Source organism: Rhipicephalus microplus, chromosome 9 (genome assembly GCF_043290135.1).
Source record: "Rhipicephalus microplus isolate Deutch F79 chromosome 9, USDA_Rmic, whole genome shotgun sequence".
NCBI lineage: Eukaryota > Metazoa > Arthropoda > Arachnida > Ixodida > Ixodidae > Rhipicephalus > Rhipicephalus microplus.
This window is the reverse complement of record NC_134708.1, coordinates 24612385-24635070: the sequence shown is the minus strand read 5'-3', so window position 1 is coordinate 24635070 and position 22686 is coordinate 24612385. Positions and strand designations below refer to the sequence as shown.

Here is a 22686-nt window from a genome sequence, read left to right as displayed (position 1 = left end):
TGTGCTGGTCAACAAGTGGCGCGACAATCTGCACATTCCCTGCATCGTCCTGATTCTCACATATACACATAAAAAAATGCCCTACGATGCATGAAAACGGGGTAAATGCTTTGATATGTTACTATATTAGTAATTCAGCATTTTAAAGTGGTTGTTGGTGAATATGGAGAAATGAAGCCAGAGTTATTCAATCATGCGAGTTTCGAAACTCCCCATAGGCTCCATTACACTGTAGTTCCATATGTATCAAAATCCGGACACATCGTTGTCCTGCGCCCCCCTTTTCTTCTGTCAGGAACACAGTTTCCTAAAATTAGAAAACTCTATTTTCTAAAGCGAGCAGGTTGTCGCGTTATCACATCCACTATTAGACGCATTATTTGTGTTTTGTGTTGTCGCTCTAGGTGGCGTGAATAGCTAACTTCCGAAAAGTTGGGCCAACTGCGTGTCCAAATTTCGGCCGCACTTGGAGCGCAGTTTCGCTACTAGTAAGATCGACAAACTCTAGAAGGAAACAACTGGATTAGAGTGTACTAGAACAGGAAGAGTGCCCGGACCGAGCTCCGAAATGTGAAGCCCAAAGAGGGTCAATCCGCTTGTGGCGAACCTGGGTCTTTTGAGTGGGAAGCGAGCATTCCACTCGACCACTTCTGGGGAACAGCCCGCACACTACCGATCGCAGTGCCACAAGCGGCGATCGGTAGTGTGTAATGCTTCACTTTTAATGCATTGGTGGTGCGGCCGTTCCGGGCACTGTCCTTGTTCTAGTACACTCTAAACTGGATTAATCCTTTAATGGGCGCGTCACTTGCGTATGGATCTAAGGCGCGCTTTTTAAACGTTCGCGATTATGGTGTGAGCCGGCACTGCTAGCTGAAGCACTCTAGTATCACGGCCGAGGGTAATCATTAGCTGCGACTGCTTAGTGAATGTTAGGGTAAATGCACGGGCAGTCGCGTGCGGCCCACAACGCAACAGCACTTGCCACCCATCGCACGCACGCCCTCATGCGGCTGAAAATCACACTTCAAAACAACAAAGCGCTGGTTAAACGCTCCTGATCATAGGCGTGCGAGGGTTTTCCTACAAGGGGGGCCGAAGGTTGGTCACAGTGCCCCCCCCTTTTTTTATTACGTAATGTATGAAGCTGACCCTGTACCACGTGGTATGGGAGTGTCCACACAATCCCCCATTGCAACCCAGGACACAACATGGAAGGGTGGGAGGCAGTTCTGTCCAGCTCGGATCCGAAGAACCAAGAGGCCCTCTTGAAACTTGCAATGACAGCGGCCCGTGCCAATGGTATCCCGGACTAAGGAAACCACTCACCTGTTTACTGGCGCAGAAAATAATAATAAACGTTTTATTCTCTCACTGACTTAGCGACCCCCCACCCCCAGCCCTAGTCGCAGCGCCTACCTATTTTGACTATGTGTGAGGCGGGCTTCCCCCCTTTTATTTGACTAGGTGCCCCCCCCCCCCCCACACACACACTCCCCCTTTCGTGCGCACGCATAAGCATATGATGGACAGAAGGCACTGCAGTGGCATATCGGTTTCGTCGCTTCAGTCTCTCTGGCATAAACGACGTCTAACAGACAAACCATGTGGGGGATTCGAGGGAATCAATTAATTTCGTTTGTAAACAAGGGTGTTCGTAGGGGGATGAAAAATGGCAGAAATGTGTGGAGGTTCCCCTTCTGGAGGTGTGACGCAGAAGTTCATCCCAGCGCCCTCTCCCATCTTTTAAAAAACAAACGTATCGGGCGGACATCGCGGCTTCCTCTCTTGGGCGACTAGTATGTGCATTTTAGCCTTGCGCAATTTGGCACGTGCCTGACTCAGTCGCGTTCCGCAGGACCAAAATAAAGTTATTTTCCTTCCTTCCTTCCTTCCTTCCTTCCTTCCTTCCTTCCTTCCTTCCTTCCTTCCTTCCTTCCTTCCTTCCACTGCAACCTCTCAAAAAATGCTGAAGTTGGCCTTTAAAAGGGTCATGAAACACTTTTTTTCAGTAACTATGGAATTAATTCACTGCAAAAGCGTATTACCGAACAAATTCAATGCCGCAAAAATTTTAAGAATCCGTCTAGTACGCGCGGAGCTACAAAGGTTTGTCCCACGCTGCAATCGCATTCTTTCTTCTCTAGTCCCGACGAAAGCGCTGGAAGCTTACCAGGGAGGGGTGGAAGGCGCAAAGAAAAAAAAAAAATGCCACTCGCACCTCGTGACTTTGAGCACTTCTTTTTTTTTTCTTCGAATACACGGCTTTTCAGTGCGATTGCGTGCGTACGCGTGGACAAGTGACGGCCTCTCGCGGAGACCACTGTAACAGCCAAGCGCGCCATGTTCAAATCAGCCAATGGCTGACAGATGGGCTTACTGGGCTTATTTTTATTTTGCCTGATTTTTCGACAGAAGAGAAAGCTATTTTCAGCGGACTTTGATAATCTGTTGTGAATTCCAGGCCGCGTGCTGCGCAATATTATTTGGCTCACGTGTTGTCGGGAGCCTCTACTACCGATCGGCAGCGTTTTCTGACCATGCTCGAAAAGTGTTGCAGGGCCCCTTTGAATCATCATCATCATCATCATCATCATCATCATCATCATCATCATCATCATCCTAAGTTCACTGCAGGAGAAAGGCCTCTCCCATGTTCCGCCAGTTAACCCGGTCCTGTGCTTGCTGCTGCCAATTTATACCCGCAAACTTCTTAATCTCATCTGCCCACCTAACCTTCTGTTTCCCCCTAACCCGCTTGCCTTCTCTGGAAATCCAGTTAGTTACCCTTAATTACCAGCGGTTATCCTGTATACGCGCTACATGCCCGGCCCCTGTCCATTTCCTCTTCTTGATTTCAACTATGATATCCTTAACCCCCACTTGTTCACTAATCCACTCTGCTCTCTTCTTGTCTCTTAAGGTTACGCCTACCATATTCTTTCCATGACTCGCTGCGTCGTCTTCAATTTAAGCTGAACCCTCTTTGTAAGTCTCCAGGCTTCTGCTCCGTAGCTAAGTACCGGCATGATACAGCTGTTATATACCTTCCTTTTGAGGGATAGTGGCAATATACCTTTGAATATTAAAAAAATGAAAATACGTTAATCTTAAGCTGGTTATGAATAAAAGGAAATAGCAATTTTAACCATTTATGCTCAGAGAAATATAAAGGAAAGACAGGGAGGTTTACCAGAGGAAGACTCCGAATTAGTATACCTTATACTTGGGAAGGGGAAAAGGGGTGTAAACGAGCGAAAGAGAAGAATAGTTTGTGAGAGTAGGAAAAAAAAAGACCATTGGAACATTATCCGAGTACTAGCAGCAACAATGTCCGCGAACAGTCACAGCTTGCCTCTCAGTTTGGTTTATGGAGAAATATGTTACCTGCGGGTCCACTGCAGACTTATTCCAAATATTATTACTGCTATTTATAACATGTTTCATCACCACCAACAATAGTGATGAAAAAAAAAAAAACCTTCCCGTTATGACATTTTCATAAAACGTCATGGCACGACAGATCGCTGAAATTTTGTGTCGTCACAATGACGTCATATAATTAGGCATTTTTTTTTAGAAGTACACCGTTAGAATCACCGTAACTCTGTTGGGAAATCACTGATGTTTTCTTTTCGAGTAGGGATGATGAGAAAGTCTTGTTATCCGTTTAATGTCATCTCGAGATACAGCTTTGTCATGCATGTTCCACTATGTTATAGGCTATCACTTTGGGCCACTATAGAATAGCAATAGTCCATAATGCTTCCGCTTGTGCGAAATATCAATGGGTGGCTGAGAACTTTGATGACAAATATAAATATGAGCTTTATTAAATTGTGATGCTCAGTATATGTAGCGAAGGTGCGCTGATCAAAACTTCGGAAAGTAGAGTAATGGCTAAAGTGCATTTCGTTACTCTTTTTTTTTTTTGGGCAGCGGTAATTGCAGAGCGTTACGTATTTGTTTCGTTAGGTAACGTCGAACGGTGACGCACAGCACGTTCCCTACAGGGTGTCGTACGAGTACACGTGAAGGTTTGAACAAAACTTTTTCAGATCCGGTTATGATATCGTGCCTTAAAATGTTAAAACCACACGCTAAAACCACATGCTAAAACCACAAAAAAAGGAAAACAAAAATAAACACGCGCGCCCCGTGCCGCGAACTCCGTATCGCCTTTTCCACGTAGCTTAGCACGGAAGCCGCACGCCGGTTCACGTGACAGCTTGCTGTCGGTTGACGGGAAGAAGGTAAGTACATATCGCGATGGAAAGAAACGCGAACGACGGGGGGCGTAGCTTTCAGCCCTGTCGAACTGCGCCGTCGCTAGACTGTCGCTAGATGCATTCTGCAGACACCACCGCAGCGCTCAAATTTTACCGCTCGTGTGTTCCGAGAATGCGGTATCGCACCGCGCGCGTTTCGAATAGCGCAAGCCGGCTTTAGCCGCCGGCTGAAAGCGCACATTCGCCCGTAGCGACACTCACGGCATGCCGGAGTTTCCGCTTAGCCGAATGCCCTGCTCTATACGCAGTCTGCGTTTCTTACAATCGTGATGTGAAGGGCGTGTTGTCAATGTCGTAACACGTATAGCCACACACAAAAACAGAACATAAAAAAAAAACGCCGGCTCACTTAACTGTGTTGTCAATGTCGTAACACGTAGCCACACACAAAAACAGAACATAAAAAGAAAACGCCGGCTTACTTAACTACTAGTGTTAGCACAAATAACAGTAATTGTGCTGTGATACGCTTTTTGAGATAATATATGCACTAAAGACAAAAGAGCCAGTACACCTCCCTTCACCCCTTCCTTCTCCGATAATACATCAAGTGACGCCCACTTGAGTTTATTTTTTTTTTTTGCCCGTTTCTTCGCAGTACCAAGCGTCTTTTGGCGACAAGCGTTATGGAACTGCGAGAGAGTAATACAATAATAATATGAGCAAAATCGTTTTTTCCCATTAGCCCAAACGAGGCAGCTCTTACGCGATGTCGTCGATAAACGTTGAACCCCGTTTTGTCCGGAAAACTTTTCCGCTACACTGTATTGTACTTTCCACGCGACTCGGCCCAAGGACTTGAATACGCCTGTGCCGTGTCGGACCCCTGGCAAAGTACTTTAAGTTACAAACTTGAAAAAAATACAAAATAGAGCTGCAAGGTTTGTCCTAAGCCGGTACTCAAGAAATGACAGTTGCACTAATATGAAAAATTAACTAGGGTGGGAATTACTCTCGTCGCGTCGAAAGAAACTGCGGCTAAAGCTCCTGTACCAGGTATTTCACGGTAAAACCGGCATTCGAAAAGAAAAGTACCTTCACAGTCCTCATTATATCTCTTCGCGAAATGATCATTGTTTCAAGATTTTAGAGTACCGTACCAGATCTAATTTGTATGCTAATTCGTTTTTTGTTCGTTCCATTAGAGAATGGAATCACTTATCAAATGAACAAGTGTGCTGTTTATTAATGAAGATGTGTTTTTCTCGACATTGTAACTCCCCTGCTGCAGCGCCTTCGGGCTAAGCGGGGTAATCATTGAATAAAGAATAAAGGACTCCCACGAATGCGCACGTCACCACATGGGACGCGGGCACGCACGCAGTCAATGGCGTGACACGGGGGCCACTCACAAAAGGAACGGAATAGAAGAAAAACGCTGACTCACTTCTGCCCTCTGTCGGCAGGGCGGGCCACCTTATCAGCCTCGCTGACCAGCTGTCTCGAACGCAATCGCCAGCGACGCCTACATAAGCGCTTTCCCCGAGCCTCGTACTACAACAACAAAGCTGTCGCCGCTTGTCGCGACACATTCCTGCAGGGAACGCAGTTCGGGTCGGTATCGGCGGCTGCACCGCTTATAGCTGGAATCACCGTCTGTGTATTAATTTAAACCAGCGTATACTCGATAGAAAGTAACAGTATCTAAGTCGACATGCACAACAAAATCATCAACCCGTTGACTCTGTTCGCCCTCTTAGAAGCGGTAGCGGCCAGGCCTTTGCTCGTCCAGCACGGTAAGTGTTGTTGCATTCGTATGATCAGTCCAACCACGCCCACTTCAGGGTGAAGGATTTGTGGATTTTTCGATTATTAGTCCGGTTCTGTGCTTTCTACGGCCGCGTTGTTTCATCGGACTTCGAAACGCAATCTGTCTGCGAAACTTTCTGCCTCCTCTTCACGCGCTTGCGTCTGTGCAGAGCCGTATCCAGGAGCCTCTAGGGGGGGGCGCCTACTTTAAGGTCTTCAACACCTAGATTGTTTTTGGCCTGTGAACCCGGTGAGAATATGTAGGTGTAATCTATGTCCCCCTGTGGGAATGGCGTTCTTTGCACCACACCAAACTTTCAAGTAGCTTAAACTAGGGCACCCCTCCCTGACTACAAGCCTGCATCATTGAATCCAGTCTCCTACTCGTACCTCCCACCAGTTATCTTGCCTTCGCTCTCCATGACCTGTCTCTGCAAATTTTTATTGCTCTCGACTCGGATGCCTTTCCCAGATGTTTGTTTCCTGATGCTGAAGGCGACCATATTTGAGGCCCGTGGGTTTAGGTTAAGGAACCCTAGAAGGACGCTATTTCGGAGTCCTCCTCTACGGCGTCTTTCGTAATCATATCGAGATTTTCGGACGTTCAACACCAAAACTAATCCTTGACCCATTCAGCTTCGTGTCCTTTAAGGCTGCACCTCTTTTTTTTTTTTGTTTCCATGGTTGGCTGTGTCGTCCTCAATGTATACGTTCAATTTCAGTTACCTATATTCCGCTATTCGCCTGCTAGTACATTTTTTCCCCAAACTGTGTACGTAGGCGTTGGGCCGCGTGCAAAAGCAACGCTCAAGGACAATATGTCGGATAAGTTAGTTTCTTGTTTTTGTCTGTAGTTGCACTACTGCACACGTGCATCTTCACACTCCGTCTCGCTGCGCAGGCGCCCCGAAACCGTCCAGATTCGACGAGTACGTGACGGAGCCTCCTCACATCCTCGGACGAGCCTGGCTGCACGAACAAACGCTCAGCAACAGCGAAGCAGACGTCGCTTCGAACCGAGCTCCGGCCGAACTGGCACCTGCTTATGGATTACGGTACCACGACGTCGTCTACGACGCGTCGTCGGAAACGCTCAACCGCTACGACACCCGGGAAGGCACCTACTATCCGTCCGCTTACCGGGCAGACGGACATGAACACTCGGGTTCTTTTGAGAGTTCACTGTCCACAGCAGTTCCCAGTGTGTCTTCCGAAGTAGTCAAGCGGTCGTTGGCGCCTTCCAGTCGCCTAGTGACCGAGGCACCGAGGAAAGCCCCGTTCTCCGTGGGGTACACTCGGGAGCAAGACGACTGGCTCCTGTTGTCTACGTCGCAACACGATCCTCACTGGGACGACGTGTCCACAGCATATCGCGTGCCGCCGTTCACAACGGCGGCTTTGCGCCGATAAGCGTAATATCTGAGCGTAATGATGTATGCCTGCTGTATAAATTGTGATATTTACATTTCTTTTAAAAACGCGATCGGCACCTTTTTTATGTAACCGCGTTCGTATTCTGTGCCCATAAAATGGTTTACTTTATGCCTCAGCTTCGTGTTTTTGCCTTCTTCTCCCGACATGGTCTTTGTCAAAGTTCTATTAGTGCTCAATAGCACAGTATAATGGACACCCGCTTGTGTTGCCCTGACAACGCCTTCCACAGTTTTCGCTTCGTTTTTGCCCTTTTTTTAAAGTGCAACGAAACTACCACGTCTCGTCCACCATTTTTTTTCTACTGCTTCGGCAAGCACCTCAACGCAGTGTGGCCTCCCCCCCCCCCCCCCCTCATTTCAGTGCAATTGACACATGCACGAAATGTTATGTCTTTCCATAACACGGCGCTGCGATGTGCGGGGGGTAGGGGGAGTAAAACTTTCCGAAGCCCCTACCTCATGTTTTCCAATGGCCGCGTTATCTGGGAACGTTTGACATCCCTGTACGACGAAATCGCAGGGGCGTGTCTATAAGTTCCGTTGAGAATTTGGCGCGTGTCTCTCGTGTGTTCACGTGCTTTTGTCATTCTTCATGGCCCAGTTTCATAATGTTCCAATGATAGTTCACTTCTGTCACCACTCTTTGTATAGGTTCATAATGTTACAATGATAGTTCACTTCTGTCACCACTCTTTGATAAACTTCCTTGTGCACCACAAGGAAGTTTATCAGCACTTCAACAGCTAGGGGCCACTTGATTTCAGCAGGAATGTCACTATAACGTCACATCATAGCCATACAATTTGAATGGTTCGGGGTCACGTAACATGATTCGAAACTTCACGTGTGTCGCCCTACCGCTTCCGTACACGTTGGCAAGGAAAGTTGCTGCCTGGCGTCTTATAAGCATCCATATCTTGCAAGGGACAATGGTTACCCCAGGTCACTAGACAGCCTGTAATCTACGCGAAATGGCCTCGCAGTCCTCACTTTGACAGCGATGGCTACTGATGACGTCATGGGTGACGTTCGCGCTCGAATCGCTTGATCTCAAACCAGCAGAGGTGGTGAAAACTTTCCAGTACCACAAGAGTGGCCAACCTCGAGTAGCTCTTCAAACGCCACATTTGGAGGAACCGGGCGCATTCCGAGTCGTGGAGGGCCACAAGGCAAGATTTTCGCTTACTAAAGGGAAACGGACAACCACCCTTTCATAGTATGAAATGTCTTATAGCAAACTGTCAGCTCTTCACCCTCCCTCCCCAAGTGGTTTTCGTACCGACAACGGGTCATCGAGCCTGGCACAATAGACCTCTACCGGTGTACGTCACAGCGTGACGTCACCGGTGCACGTGCAAGGCGGTGGTTGGCAAAACACTCTCGCCGGTGCCTTGACTGGGGTGCAGTCGCTCGGGACTGCTCGGTGCTTGGGGCATTTTTTTTTCTTTTTGAAAGCGTAATGTTCATCTCACATTGGCAACATTAGCTCTGGCATGTGTCACAGAACATCTATGTGTGTAATAAAGTACGTGATGAAATGTTCGCCACGCTGGCTGGCTGTTCATCTATACGTGAAGTGAACGCACGTGGCGGCCTGTGCGAGGAACAGTGGCATCTTATTTGAAAATGTGCAGTGTTGACGGTGGCGTGTAGTGTGCGTTGAAAGGCATCGACAATATTGGTTCATCTTTACGGACGGTGAAATTGGGAATATTGTGTGTGCAGTGTGAATAATGTGACGCGTCCTGTTTGCGAAAACAGTGGTATTCGTTGTGGGCCGGTTTCCGTAACCGATTGTCAATGGAACTTTACGATCCGACATTTTAGTCAAGGTAAAAATGCATTTGACGCGATTATCTGCGAGTGGGTACATCTCAACGTATGTGCGGCTTGGAGAAAAATAAAAGTGCAAGATCTCCTGGTGATTTATACGACTACGCATGAGCTATAAGCATGTTGTAGCGTTGCCGAATATGCATATATGCTTCACCACGGCTATAACTCGTGATATCGGATACCTGATACGTGTTAACGGAAACAGCGGTGATTTTGGTTTCTCAACTACTTTGTACTTTTACGGCTCGATCCTTACGAAGTGACAATGCGCGTTAGAAGTTTGTGTGTCAGGCCTAAAGGAGCGATAGATACGAAAGACGTTATGGGTGTGAAATGCAGCAAGGTAACTGTGCCATATATTATTATATATTGTTAGGATGTTGGGTTTTACATCACGTGAATTTTCACTGGGTTATTAAGAAACGCAGCGGTAGAACTTCACTTTGATTTTCACGACAATATGTTAACCTCAGCCTATAACCCACGGCAAGAAGTGTTGTTTTTTTTTTCATCACCGATGAGACTTTTGGGCAAGGAGTGGGAATCTTATCCGTGACGTCATGCAAAGCAGCTCAAAACCATGCTGCCGCCAATGGTCTACCTCGTTTAAAACTGCATTGCACATGCCAAGATGGAAATTAAGTAAGTTTCCAGCTATGCCTTGCCAATATTTCTCAAAGCGCCAGTAATCGTGTACATTCAAAACGTTCGTTTTCGAAAAAGATCAGATTATCTTATTGGCTGTCATGCATCTACGTGGGTGAAGCCCATTGCGTGCTAGTCGCGTCTCTCAGTACTCTAAACAGTTTCTCCATACATTCAACTACGACGAGCGAATTCCCACACTATGATAGTGACCCTTCCGCGACCCTCTTCTTTCAAAAGCTGTGACTTTATAACATAGCAATGTAGAAATTTCTGTCGAAAGAATGCGGACACACAGCTCTGCTATGCATAAAGATGCCGCCGGAGGAACTTTCTTGCCAACCAGCACCTGCTCCGAGAGAGGGTGCAGGGGGTGGGGTGCCCACAGTGACGTCACACTGTTTACAAAAGAGGTCTGTACTTAGCAGAGCGCCTCAACAACCAAAGTTGGGAGCTAACCAGTAACTTGCAGAAAGGTCGCCAACGCCGTATGGAGTGAGAGTGTCATTATTAGTGTAAAGTGTTTTAAGTGCCAAAAATCGTGATGAATACGAGACACGTCACGTTTCAGTGCTCCGAAACTTTTCACTAATTGTTCTCTAACGTTGCACGGCCACAGGTGACTCGAGCATTTTACCTCCATCGAAATGCGACCAGCCGCAGCCGGGTCTGAACCCGTGGCCTTCGGGTCAGCAAATAAACACCGTGACCGCTGTACAATCGAGGCGTTCAGAGACCTACTTCTGAACGTGTTAAGGGGGAAAATGTTATATACAGTAAGCGTACGAAGTGTGCTGGTTGGTGATGTGCTAGTTGGTGATACCTCAAGCACTCGCTAAGAATAAATTCCGTGCCTAAGTATGCGCATGCTAAGAACTTCTAATGAATCCGGTTTGAGAGGCGGCTCAAAACCATGTGAAATGCAGATAGCTTTCGGGAGCGCCGAATCAGTACACCGACTGAGAACAGAAAGAAGGCACCCCTTCTCTGTTCTGTGGCAGCCGCCTACAGCGCCATCAACCGACAGCTAAAAAATCGCACCACTTTTTTGTGCCATCTATTGGCGAACAAACGAATGAGTATTGGCCGTTGGACGGTTACAGCGCTGCTAGATAACGCTCCTCTGACAACTGATGGTGCCACTTTCTTCAGCTGTCGGTTAACGGTGCTGTATATAGGCAGCTACCGCAAACCGAAGGCAACGCGCTCGCATGTTCCCTTTCATAAGGGACGACGGTGTACCTGTTTTTTTTTTTTCGTGTAATCCTAGGCGAATGCATACGGGACCCTGCGAGCTTCTTTGGGGGGGGGGGGGGGGGGTCTTTCACTGTACTTTATCGCTTCTTCTGTAGTGATCTATAGCGCCAACGCAAGCGATGCGGCAAGATTGCCCTCGGTTCGTGCTGTTATCACAGCTGTCGTCGTTACCGATAGCGATTACCCACTTTTTCCTTTTTTTTTAATTTTGCGGTGATTCACCATAACAGCGATTCTGACGGCTGATAAAGTTCATGCAGCCTTAGTGATTTGCAAGGAAAGAATATGGCGGGCAGGCGCGTTATCGGCTACCGTGCATGCTCAGATGGGGCGTATGTCAAACCACGCGTTATCAGTGTAGGTGTCGCCTGTGCAGTCACGAGCACATGCCAGAGCGCGATGCTTGTTCATTCTAGGCACCCGTATTTGTCTCTTAGTTGTGCACGGTGAAGTTCTCGTTTTTGTTTTGTTTTTTTTAACCGCTGAGTGCTCTTGCAATGTGTCGAAGACGGACCGATGAAACCGCGTGGGCCCCTTGGGAAGGAACAACAGACCGAAAATCTTCAGCGTCCCGTGAACGACAGGCAAGCACTCTATGTTGTATCTTTGCGAAGGCAGAAATTGACACATGTTTGAGATCTGTTAGGGTAGCATCTATTGGTACTATGCAAACAAACATTCGATGTTCAACAGTACTGATTTTGCCGCACACGACACTGAAAGCAGCGCACTGGCACAGACATTGCGTTTCGAGCGTTTTGCAACGCTTCCCAGTGCACGCCGGCATCATAGCTATCAATCCAACACCCACGCCAGTGCGACCCAGCTCTTTTCGAGTGCGCTCACCGAAGTACCAGTAAATGCGAGCATGCACCAGTGTCTTAACGACGATACAGTGCAAAGAAGTGTACTGGTATCGAGTATAGTAGAATGCTATAGGTATACTAGAACAGCGCTGGCTTTTGCAATATGTATAAGCTCTCTGTTAGACACCTATAAGAGCTAAGGGGTATCCGGCGCCTTATTTGTGCGCGACCGTCTTCTTGTACAAGAGAAGCTTGGGCATGTTTGTTTGACAGTTAAGATGCTAGACGCACACGAGCGGTCTTTAGAAACAAAGGTACTTTTCACTGGTAGTAAAGCTTTCTCTTTGAATAAACCATCTGAGAGCCCAGTGAAACCAGCCTCTTTGTCTGCCGCTAAAACGAGAAGGTCTGCAGAACGCCACGAGAAATGGTCAACGGGGCATCCTCCCCCAATATGCACGAATGATTGTCATGTCAGGCAAAGTAAATGCAACATAGCGCGATAAGTTAGCATAACACCAGGCGATGCACAATGCCAGTTGTGTAGCAAGCGGGTGGCATTACTCATCACAAAGGGCTCAAGCATACACGGGTTGAGGACGTTACATCGTCCAGGTGGAATGCTGCCATTTACGCGGTCCGGATTTAAGGACGCAACTATGGGCAGTCCAACGGGCCTACGTACGAGCTGGCGGAGAGGGTAGGCCTATGGGCCGTTCCACGCGCTTCCCGCACAACCGCAACGCACGTGCCGGGACTCCTGCCGCATGTAAGCGGGAAACAAATAAGCCAATTGGCGACGCTGCGGAGGGTGACAGAGCGTCGCCAATTGGCTTATTTGTCCACCGCATGAGTGCGGTAGGGGTCCCGGCACGTGCGTTGCGGCTGTGCGGAAAGCGCGTGGAATGGCCCTATCTGTCCCGACGTGGGAGCGGCCCACTATGCGCTCGTTCACGCCCCGACGGACGTAAAGATTTAGGAGCTTGCTCCTTTTACTGGGGGGTTGTCTCTCGTCATTGCACCGGTGTGCACGGCCGGGCTAGACTGCACATGCGCGCGTTTCTTCCCTTACGGCCTTCTCATTCGTTCCGAATTCAGTAGGAGAGTTTTTATTTTTTGCCACCCGTCGGCGGTAGGGGCGCAGCGACCCTGACCATGCATCTTCTGCGCCGCGCACACGGCACAAGGAAGTTTCTTGATGTGAAACCGCGGAATGCGGATTCTCGACGAAGAGGGGGAGTATTAAAGAAATAAGGGATAGAGGGACGATCTTCTACTTAAACAACAAAAAAAATTATCAGACGCCTTGCTGCTTAATGTAGGTATGTATGTGCTCGTGAATAATACAAGCTGAAAATGCGGAAGAATCGGCTACTGAGAGGCATTAAGCAGGCATAACGCACTGGCAATGATTAGAGAGAAATGTTCCTGTTCACCTGTTCACCAGAAATGTTCACCTGTTCTGCAATCAAAGGAAACTAAACACCTTTGGCCCTTGGTCTTGTCGGACAATGACGTCGCAATTGACAGAAATCGCTCACAGAATTGCGAGCGCACGTTCTCATTACTAACTATTTCCTATTTTTCTTTATTTTTCCAAATACATTTGGAGCATTTTTCAAGGCTAATAGCTGCTGTATGCAGCCTGCCAACTCTTTTGAACACGTACGTGTGTTGTATATTTAATAGCTAAAAAAAACTGCATATAAGAAGACAATAGTAAAAAATAAAGGGGGACCCTTGCTGCTCAATAACGCCTTCGGACGGCACGCACAGAGAGTGGTGGTGTGCATTGTCAAGGTGTTAACACCACCTAGAGATATTGATTCCGGGGACCCCAAGCCCTTTTGCATTTTTTTGTACTGCAAGCCATGTCCGCAAAGAATGCGAATAACGCAGTTGCTTACGCTCGCAAACCGCTTGCCCCGAAACTAAAACTCTAGTGCAAATCAGTTCTGCACTACCCGTCGAGTTCGTAGAACAACATGTTTAGCAATAGAAATTGACATTACAAATTTTCGGCCAGTAAGCTGCTTTTTTTTCTGTAAAATCTGTATTAACTCTCTTGTGGCTTATTGCTACAAGCAGGTTGTTGTTGACTGCCTTTTTTCTCTATAGTGTGGCTTGCTTTATTCTGGGATTTACCCAACACTGCTGCATTTAATTCGTTCGGTGCTTTGTCAGTGTGCAGTCTACAGTGATTTCTTGAGTAGAGAAGGCAGTCACACAACCTTCAGTACGCGCATTACGCACAATATATATATATATATATATATATATATATATATATATATATATATATATATATATATATATATATATATATATATATATATATATATATATATATATAATATTACCTACGTGAAGGTTTACTGCTGTGGTTCGTCACGGGCCTTCGATCGCCGTGGTTCCGCATTGCAAGTGCCGTTCGGGGAAAACACCCGGTGTTTCTTCTCACCAATTCCCAAACAATACTTATCTGTGCGCCAAGTGTCGAAAGAATATTTCGAGAGACAACCTCATCATCAGCGACAAATCTGCATCGACAGTCGCACGCAGCGGACGCTTGCGGGATGAAGATTTTGTGCCTTCGTTCCGCATCAGAAAACTTATTCCTGATTCCGCACCTTCACTTTTCAAGGACTATCCTTCCTACATGATTTCAACTGCATAGAAGCCTCGCAAAGATCCTGCTTCGCGAGCTTCACTCCCTACGTCAAACATCAAGGAAGCGAAAAGCTGAGACCAACGAAACGGATCTGGATGTTGCAACTTCACAAGATGCTTTCACTGAACTAGAAGCAGTATATGTTTGCACGCAAACAATAAGCAGCGACGCTCATCGCGCGGGTTGATACCAGACCATGATAGGACGATTGCGCTCTCAAGTGTCGCACCGTCGTTCTAAATGCGAGAAGGTGCAGCGATTGCTGAAAGAAGAGAAAAAGGCACCCCAATAATATTGCGAAAGCAAGCACCACGCATGCGTTGAGGAAATCGCAACAGATGCACAGGGTCGTGTTTCTTTTGCGTCAAACAGAATGTGACGGAAGAAAGCATTCAGCGCACCCAGACCATAGACTACTATGTTACTCTATGCCCAGACGAACTTGTAACGGGTGTACGATAGGGCACTTTCTGTCGCAAAGAGGCTACGATCATGCGCGCACTGCCAGCAAAGTGCACTCTTCGGAGGTATATAGGTTCAAGCCCAGCATCATCAGGTATGAGCAATGTCATAAACCATTTGTGCGTCTTCAACAATTAAGCAGATTGTTTTTCAACGCGCGGTGAGTGGAGAAACGCACCCGAACTCATTTGCAGAAGCTGCGCGCCCTCTACTGAGCGGCGGAAGAGGGCAGGGCCGCAGCGCCCCCCTCAAAGAAGGGGTGAGAGACATGTACTACACCCGATGCGAAGGTCATAAGAAACGAGCGCGCAGGTGTAGTCTAGCCCGGCCGTGTGGTGTGTACACTAGTGCTCATTGCTACCGCTAGAGGCGCAGCTGTGACCTGCGTTTCAAGAGCACTCACTAGATGTCACGCCGCCGCTCAGGCGACGCTCGCTCCACTGTCGGCGCGTGCTCTAGTTAGGTAGGAGACCACGCTTTTATATAGAGCTCGCTCTCAGCGCGCTTCCCTTCTCTTTCGCCGGACATCACTCAGTGCGTGTCAAGACGGTTTCCCACTATGAACACCGCAGAAATCCAAGGTGGTTGCGCGGAAGGCCCGCAACACGGCTGCAGCGCGGGCTCGAAGTCAGGACACTGCTGCGATACGAAACAAAATACAAGCATGGCCCCTTCGTCCTCACCGGAGACTTTAACGTGGACATCATGCGCGACAACTGGTTAGTCCAACACATGATGTCGCGTTGCGCGTTTCTGTGCATTTCATACAAGCTTCCCACCAATACCATGGGCACTTGTATAGACATGGCCTTCTCGAACTTTCCACTAGATCCTATAAATCAATATCCTCTGGCTTTGTACGTTATGGATCACGAACCATTTATACTGAAAGAAAAACGTTCCTCCGAGCTTGCTACATTGATATGTAAATTGTAATGTAAATATTGATATGTAAATTGATATGTAAATGCAATATTTGATATGTAAATGTAATTGTACATGATATATAAATAATAAACATTGCGTATATAACGTGTATATACAATCACACTACAACAACTGTCGTGTCACGTCTTCGTATGATGATGATTGAGCATATGTACAGAGGATTGACGGTTTACCGAATGGAACCTCTGTAGCAGGCTCCTTCATCATCATTAACTTCGTGGATATGCGCGAATCTTTTTTTTTTTCATGCCATACCATCAGCCGCAGCATATACAAAGTGGGTACTTGGAAAACAATTCGTGGCTCGTCGCCAGGAGCTTGGCGGCGTGAGACTTATCTGGATTCCCGTGAATAGAGGACCACTTCCTTCCGGCAGAGGCGCCGAAAAGCTCAACAATGTTTTTCATTCATTTATTCATTCATATCATTGTCACCAGCTTGCATGACTACACCCACTGCAGGACAAAGGCGTCTCCCATGTTTCGCCAGTCAACTCGGTCCTGTGCTTGCTGCTCACTTTATACCCGTGAACTTCATCTGCCCACCTAACTTTTCATCTCCCCTTCACCCGTGTTGATTTACAAAGTGCATATTATGCCTTACGTTTGCGTAGCGGGTACCTTTTTTCTGCGGAATGAATGACATAGTGGGTATACCTCCCTTTGCAAGCGTAGTCGGTGTCTTGTCAGTGTGCTTGTGGCAATGAAGCGTTGATATTGTTTTTGATGTTGTATCTGGTGTCGATCAACTTGCGGCTCTCATCTTTCTGGTGACTTCATCACTCGATGGGTCGCGGGATCAAATCCCGGCTGCGGCAGCTGCATTTCTGATGGAGGCGGAAATGTTGTAGGCCCGTGTGCTCAGATTTGGGTGCACGTTTGAGAACCCCAGGTGGTAAAAATTTCCTGAGCCCTCCACTACGGCGTCTCTCATAATCCTATGGTGGTTTTGGGACGTTAAAACCCCACATGTCAATGCCATCATTCAATGATGATTTTGTGATAGAAAGAAAGGGAAGGCACGCCAAGCACAGGCGCAAGGGCACATTGCTGTTTTGATGACCGCGTCACAGATGATAATGTGTACTCTGAGAAAAAAAAAATAAACCACTTGGACTGCTCCTTTAATTTCCGCAAAAAGCGTCCCTCATGCCGACCGGTGTACGTGCTGTGTTCGTGTGGCAATCAAAAGTCCCCGTTGCTGTCCGCAGGCCTGTTCAATGACCTCGTCACATTCGGCCTGTAAAAAAAAAATAGAAACGACGGCTGTTGTAAGTTCATGAGCTGCGGACACATGTGCTTAGATCAACACTGTTTCACAACATGATTAGTACCGAATGTGATTGTCGCGGTCAACTGTACCTAGATCATGCATGCTTAGACAAGGTACTCCTACAGCACGTGTACAATGTCAGCACTAAACTTTTTAAGCGTTGAGCATATCAGGATCTCTCGCTAGTCGGATACACGCAGTTATCTCCGTTTGCGCAATCGAAACCAGTGGCGCAGCTAAAGGGTGGCACACTGAGGTCGCGCACCCTCCCCGGCATTTAGATGCGAGAGAATTTTATGCTCGGGGCAGTGTCCGTTCGACGGCGTCCGCACCCACACTGCGCATGCGCGACTCTCCCTCATTATCCTCTCCTACGGAGGTGGACGCTCTCCTCCTCCCACCTGCACCTCTCCGCAACAGGTACCTCAGGTGTGGCGCAACAAATCATTGCAACACACACACTCTACCTCTCTCTAAGGGTACGCCGGCAGGCGGTGCAAGTGTCGCAGCCTAAAGTACGCAGTATAAAGCGCACGGTCGCTTTGCTTCCGTCATTCTCTCTCTGTGCAACGGTGCGTGAAACGCTATGAACAACTTCGGCGCTGGTTGTAGCACCACCACCGCAGAGCAGAGGAAGGCTCGGGAAGCCGAAAGTGAACGTCAGCAAGCGGATCCCGAACTTCGCACCAGGGAAGCTAAACGTCAACGTCGGCAGGAAACTTCTTCGGAAGCAACACGGGCTCGGCACACCGAAGTGGAACGTCAGCGTTAACAAGCCGGCCCCGAACTCCTGGCTCGGAAAGTCGAAGCGCAACGGCAACGTCCAGCGGCAGTTCCCGACCCCGAAGCGACGAGGCAACGCGAGTCTGCGGCGAGATCCACCGTTGACCACAGAGCCCCCGCGATGTTTTTGCATCCCATCATTGTTGCCCGTAGGGGGAGATGATGTCTGCATCTGCCCGCCCGCTCTCCACTTCAAATAAAAAGAGTGCCCCCCTCCCCCCCCCCCCCCGCCCTGGAAAAATGTTAAAACGTTTCTACCCTCGCTTCGGGTCGGAACGCACGAGATGAAGGGAAATCTGTTGGTCACGCATGATAGTCACGCGAGGCAAAAGACTGGTGGGCATGTCAGGGTAGAAGACAATTCACAACTGGGTATTCTCGTGTGGACTCATCGATAGTTAGCACACAAATTGCGTCACGTGAACCACTCTTCTAGTTGCAAACTGCGCCGAAAAGCCAAGAAAAGCCACTGTGTGAGCGGAGAAAGCAGCGTGTAGTCAAAAAACACAATGATAGGCTCATCGTTTATCGTTGACGTATACTAACAGCATTTTATGACGATTATAGGAGGACATAGAGCCCGTAGGAAGTGTATAGCGAGGGCGTCTAAGGCCCGTATGCACAAACCAACCTCGGCTTTACGTCATGTTTTCCTCAACATGCTGTACTCGCTACATGCGTTATAAAGGCACAAAAATGGTAACAGGGCGAAAACTAAGGACAAGATTGGTTTATGAATACTGGTCCAATTTGCTTATGATGCGCAATCAAAGTTTAAAACCGATAAGGAAAACTCGAGGAAATGTTTGTGAATACGGGCGCCCCACCGCGGTGGTCTAGTGGGTAAAGTACTTGGCTGCTGACCCGCAGGTCGCGGGATCAAATCGCGGCTGTGGCGGCTGCATTTCCGATAGAGGCGGAAATGTAGGCACGTGTGCTCAGATTTGGGTACACGTTAAAGAACTCCAGGTGGTCAGAATTTCCGGAGGCCTCCACTGCGGCGTCTCTCAAAATCATATGGTGGTTTCGGGACGTTAAACCCCACATATTAATCAATCAATGTGAGTACGGGCCTCTTTCCTTTCTCCCCCTAGCACATCAAGTCAAGTTTTCAAGTATGAACCAGCTAGTCAGCAAAGAATTATCTATCTATCTATCTATCTATCTATCTATCTATCTATCTATCTATCTATCTATCTATCTATCTATCTATCTATCTATCTATCTATCTATCTATCTATCTATCTATCTATCTATCTATCTATCTATCTATCTATCTATCTATCTATCTATCGGTCTGTCTGTCTGTCTGTCTGTCTGTCTGTCTGTCTGTCTGTCTGTCTGTCTGTCTGTCTGTCTGTCTGTCTGTCTGTCTGTCTGTCTGTCTGTCTGTCTGTCTATCTGTCTGTGTCTGTCTGTGTCTGTCTGTCTGTCTGTCTATCTATCTGTCTGTGTCTGTCTGTGTCTGTCTGTGTCTGTCTGTGTCGGTGTCTGTCGGTGTCTGTCGGTGTCTGTCGGTCTCTGTCGGTGTCTGTCGGTCTCTGTCTGTCTGTCTGTCGGTGTCTGTCTGTCTGTCTGTCTGTCTGTGCGTGCACCCCAGACATACATATAGATACGTCAAAATCTCAAAAAATGATTCGCACTTAAAACGTGTCCCACGAGACGCGCGCGGTTAGCACGTGCCTTGGATGCAGATCTTGTAACACTCGTGCTTCGTGAGGAAGTTGTTGAAGTTGCGGCCGCAGCCGGTGTACGTGAACTCGCTGCACGATCTCCTGTCCGGGTCGTAGTAGTACATCACCATGTTCTGCAGGCACCAGCCGGGTTCGGGTGGCTGTGAACACGGGTCCTGGACGCACCGCGTGAACGCTGAAACCAGGTAAGGAACTCGTCAAGTTTCGTTAAGTATTCACTTGAATAATATAAGCTTTCTTGGTCAATGTAAGCAAAGGCCTCCACAGAGGTCCACTGAAAGCTGAAATGCCGCGAAATTATTGAATTCGCGGCGTCAATTGGCTAGTACGGAAAGGGCAGCCTCAGTGATGCGGCTGAAGACAAAGAACCGTGGCAGCTTTGGACGATGCGGCTGTATGAGAAGTTGTAGCGTGGTCTTGCACTTTGTGTTTCTACGGTTGCGTTTAGCGACCATTGGGGTTGACCGTTGAAGACAAACGTTGAAGACGCAGTAACCGAAATTCAAGCTTTGTCGCAATGACAAAACTCCACGGGGCGAAACATATCGTGAATCCTATGGGGCTCGTATGTCTGTCAGCGCCGAGAAAACAACACAGGCACAGGAATGTGCATGTTTAAATGCCTCCTCCCCACCCTGTCGGTCGTGTGCTCAGATTTGGGTGCACGTTAAAGAACCCCAGGTGGTCAAAATTTCCGGAGCCCTCCACTACGGCGTCTCTCATAATCATATGGTGGTTTTGGGACGTTAAACCCTACAAATCAATCACCCTGTCGGTCGAGTAAAACAAGCCGTGCTATGGATGTAAAAACGTAGAATAAAGCGATATCACATGTCTCTCACAACGGCCTGTCTTTCATACCCGGCTTTCCTGGGCTCAATGGGTGAAGCGAAGAGTTTTTTGTGGAATGTAAAATCAAGGATCATCGGCTGCCAAAATCATCAAAAAGTAGCATGACCACAGACCTGCACTATAAGCAATGACGGAGCAGGTTCGACTGAGTAAAGATGGCGTAGAGTTGCGTCCCCTGGATGATGTGGCGCGGGGGCGACTAACCTTTGCCCCTCCCCCTGTGTGTGCACCTATGTATGTCACGCAGCCACGGCCGCGTTTTGTAGAACGTGCGAGAAGCCTTTTTTTGTTTTTGCTCTGCGGGCAGGCACTTTGGGGCAGTTTCGGACTCTGACATGGTGTGTTTGTGGCATGCGGGGGCTCACTATAGTCAGGCACGCATGCTACGCAATGCCGCTGTAGTCAGGCTGACCACGCCAAAGCCCGAAACTGCCTTTAGGTGTCAGCCAGCAGAGCAAAAACCGTCTGCTTGCACGCTCTACGAAGACGTGGCTGCGGCTGTGCATCAATATATACAACTACGACTATACAAGCTATACGGGAAGCCTAAAGCTTACTACTATAGTAGTCATTTTTTTGAGAAATAGCGAAGCGCCTAAAGCTCGAGGTAAAACGTCCACCGTACGGAAAGGAAGAACTCCCCACGTTGTTACTCGGCAATAACAAAGCCACAACTTCGCAGCCGCTGGTTTTAACTTCGTTTAGCCGCACATGCGTCGAGGAGCAGCCGTAGGGTGCCTTGATGCCCGCGCGCTCCGCGGGGGCGCGCGCATCGAGGCACTCTAAGCAGCCGCCGCCGGCCGCGCCCACTGGTGGAGAAAGCCCGTGTCGCGCCCAGTTTGCCCGACTTGGCACAAGCGGAGTGCGAGTGGCGAAATAGGCTCAGGCTTCTACTAGGGGACGAGCCAAAGCCAGGATCACACGTTAGTCGTTGGGGCTGGAGTTCGGGAATTTATTTTTTTTGGTCTGTGACAGGCTGTGGTTTGACTCTGTCTACGCCAAGGAAAGATCTAGCATCAATCACGAAGGCCACGTAAAGCCCCTAAGATATACCCGCTTCGCTGTTGCCAAAAGGGCCCCTAAATAATATCTGAAAATACAAGGCAAAAAAAAAAAAAAGGCCCGGCTCAAGCACCTAAGAATAAAGAACGACTGGAAACGGTATCTTATATTCATAAGGTTTCACACAACCTAAAGAAGGTGGCCAGTCGGTTGGTGTACCGCTGGTGTTCACCGCCCCAAAACAAGCTGGCGAAGTTGTGCCCTCGCATCAATGGAAGCCGTGCTCAACAGCCGAAAGGCCGCAAAAAGAAACATGCGCGACCGTTCACGAAGTGCGCCACTGGAGTGGTATAGGAAATTCCCCTATCGGACGGGAATAGCTATGTTGGCCACACGGGGCGCTGCGTCAATGATCGAGCGAGGGAACAGGCTCTCACGGTAAAAAAAAAAGAAAAAAAAATAAGGACGGTGCGCATCTGAGCGTTGATGATACAGCTTGTGGATGCACACCAGACTTCAAGCAGACTAGGATCCAGGGAAGAAGTACAAACAAGTTAGCACGGGAAATTTTGGAGGCATATTGCATAAAGAAACGGGTTAGCGAAACGTCACTAAACCTGCATGAGTCAGAAGCACGTTATCTAGAGAGCATGTGTCCCATAGCGCGATTAAGAAAAGCGCTGATCATGTTGCGCATGTGTCGACGAAGAGTGGGTTTATATTAGCGTGTGTCCTCACGAAATAAACAGTTGTAAGTGAGCGCCCGTGGTGTCTATATTTGTTGTTTTTTTTTCTGTGCGTGGTTGTTCTTCGGGCGCTGCGTTGAATATTTAATCAAGACAAAGAACGAACGAGCACGCGTCGTTCTCTACCGCCGCATTTCCCATATTTGCGGCCCAATTCGTAAAGCCAGCTGATCGTTCACCTGACGTCAGGATGAAGTATAAGCTCTAATTCGGTCGATATACGACAGTTATACGTGTTGTG

At 48.1% G+C, this 22686-nt stretch overlaps 3 protein-coding genes across 3 annotated transcripts in view; 2 read left to right on the top strand and 1 right to left on the bottom strand.

Moving 5' to 3' along the window:
• The window catches only part of UbcE2H (ubiquitin conjugating enzyme E2H), a 55853-nt gene extending 37840 nt beyond the window's left edge, over positions 1-18013 (top strand). The window contains exon 7 of the mRNA XM_075873344.1: positions 17748-18013. Coding sequence (XP_075729459.1) covers positions 17748-17845 — 98 coding nt within the window. The 3' untranslated portion in view covers positions 17846-18013. The remainder of the gene's footprint in view (positions 1-17747) is intronic.
• LOC119163613 (uncharacterized) lies at positions 5795-7580 on the top strand. The gene is made up of 2 exons (XM_037415649.2): positions 5795-6025; positions 6940-7580. Exons 1-2 carry the CDS (start codon positions 5944-5946, stop codon positions 7446-7448), a joined length of 591 nt encoding a protein of 196 aa, XP_037271546.2. The 5' UTR covers positions 5795-5943; the 3' UTR covers positions 7449-7580.
• The window catches only part of LOC119164930 (uncharacterized), a 108502-nt gene continuing 103016 nt past the window's right edge, over positions 17201-22686 (bottom strand). Inside the window, exons 4-5 of the mRNA XM_037417130.2 lie at positions 19835-20020; positions 17201-17335 (exon numbers count right to left, since the gene is read on the bottom strand). Coding sequence (XP_037273027.2) covers positions 17325-17335; positions 19835-20020 — 197 coding nt within the window. The 3' untranslated portion in view covers positions 17201-17324. The remainder of the gene's footprint in view (positions 17336-19834; positions 20021-22686) is intronic.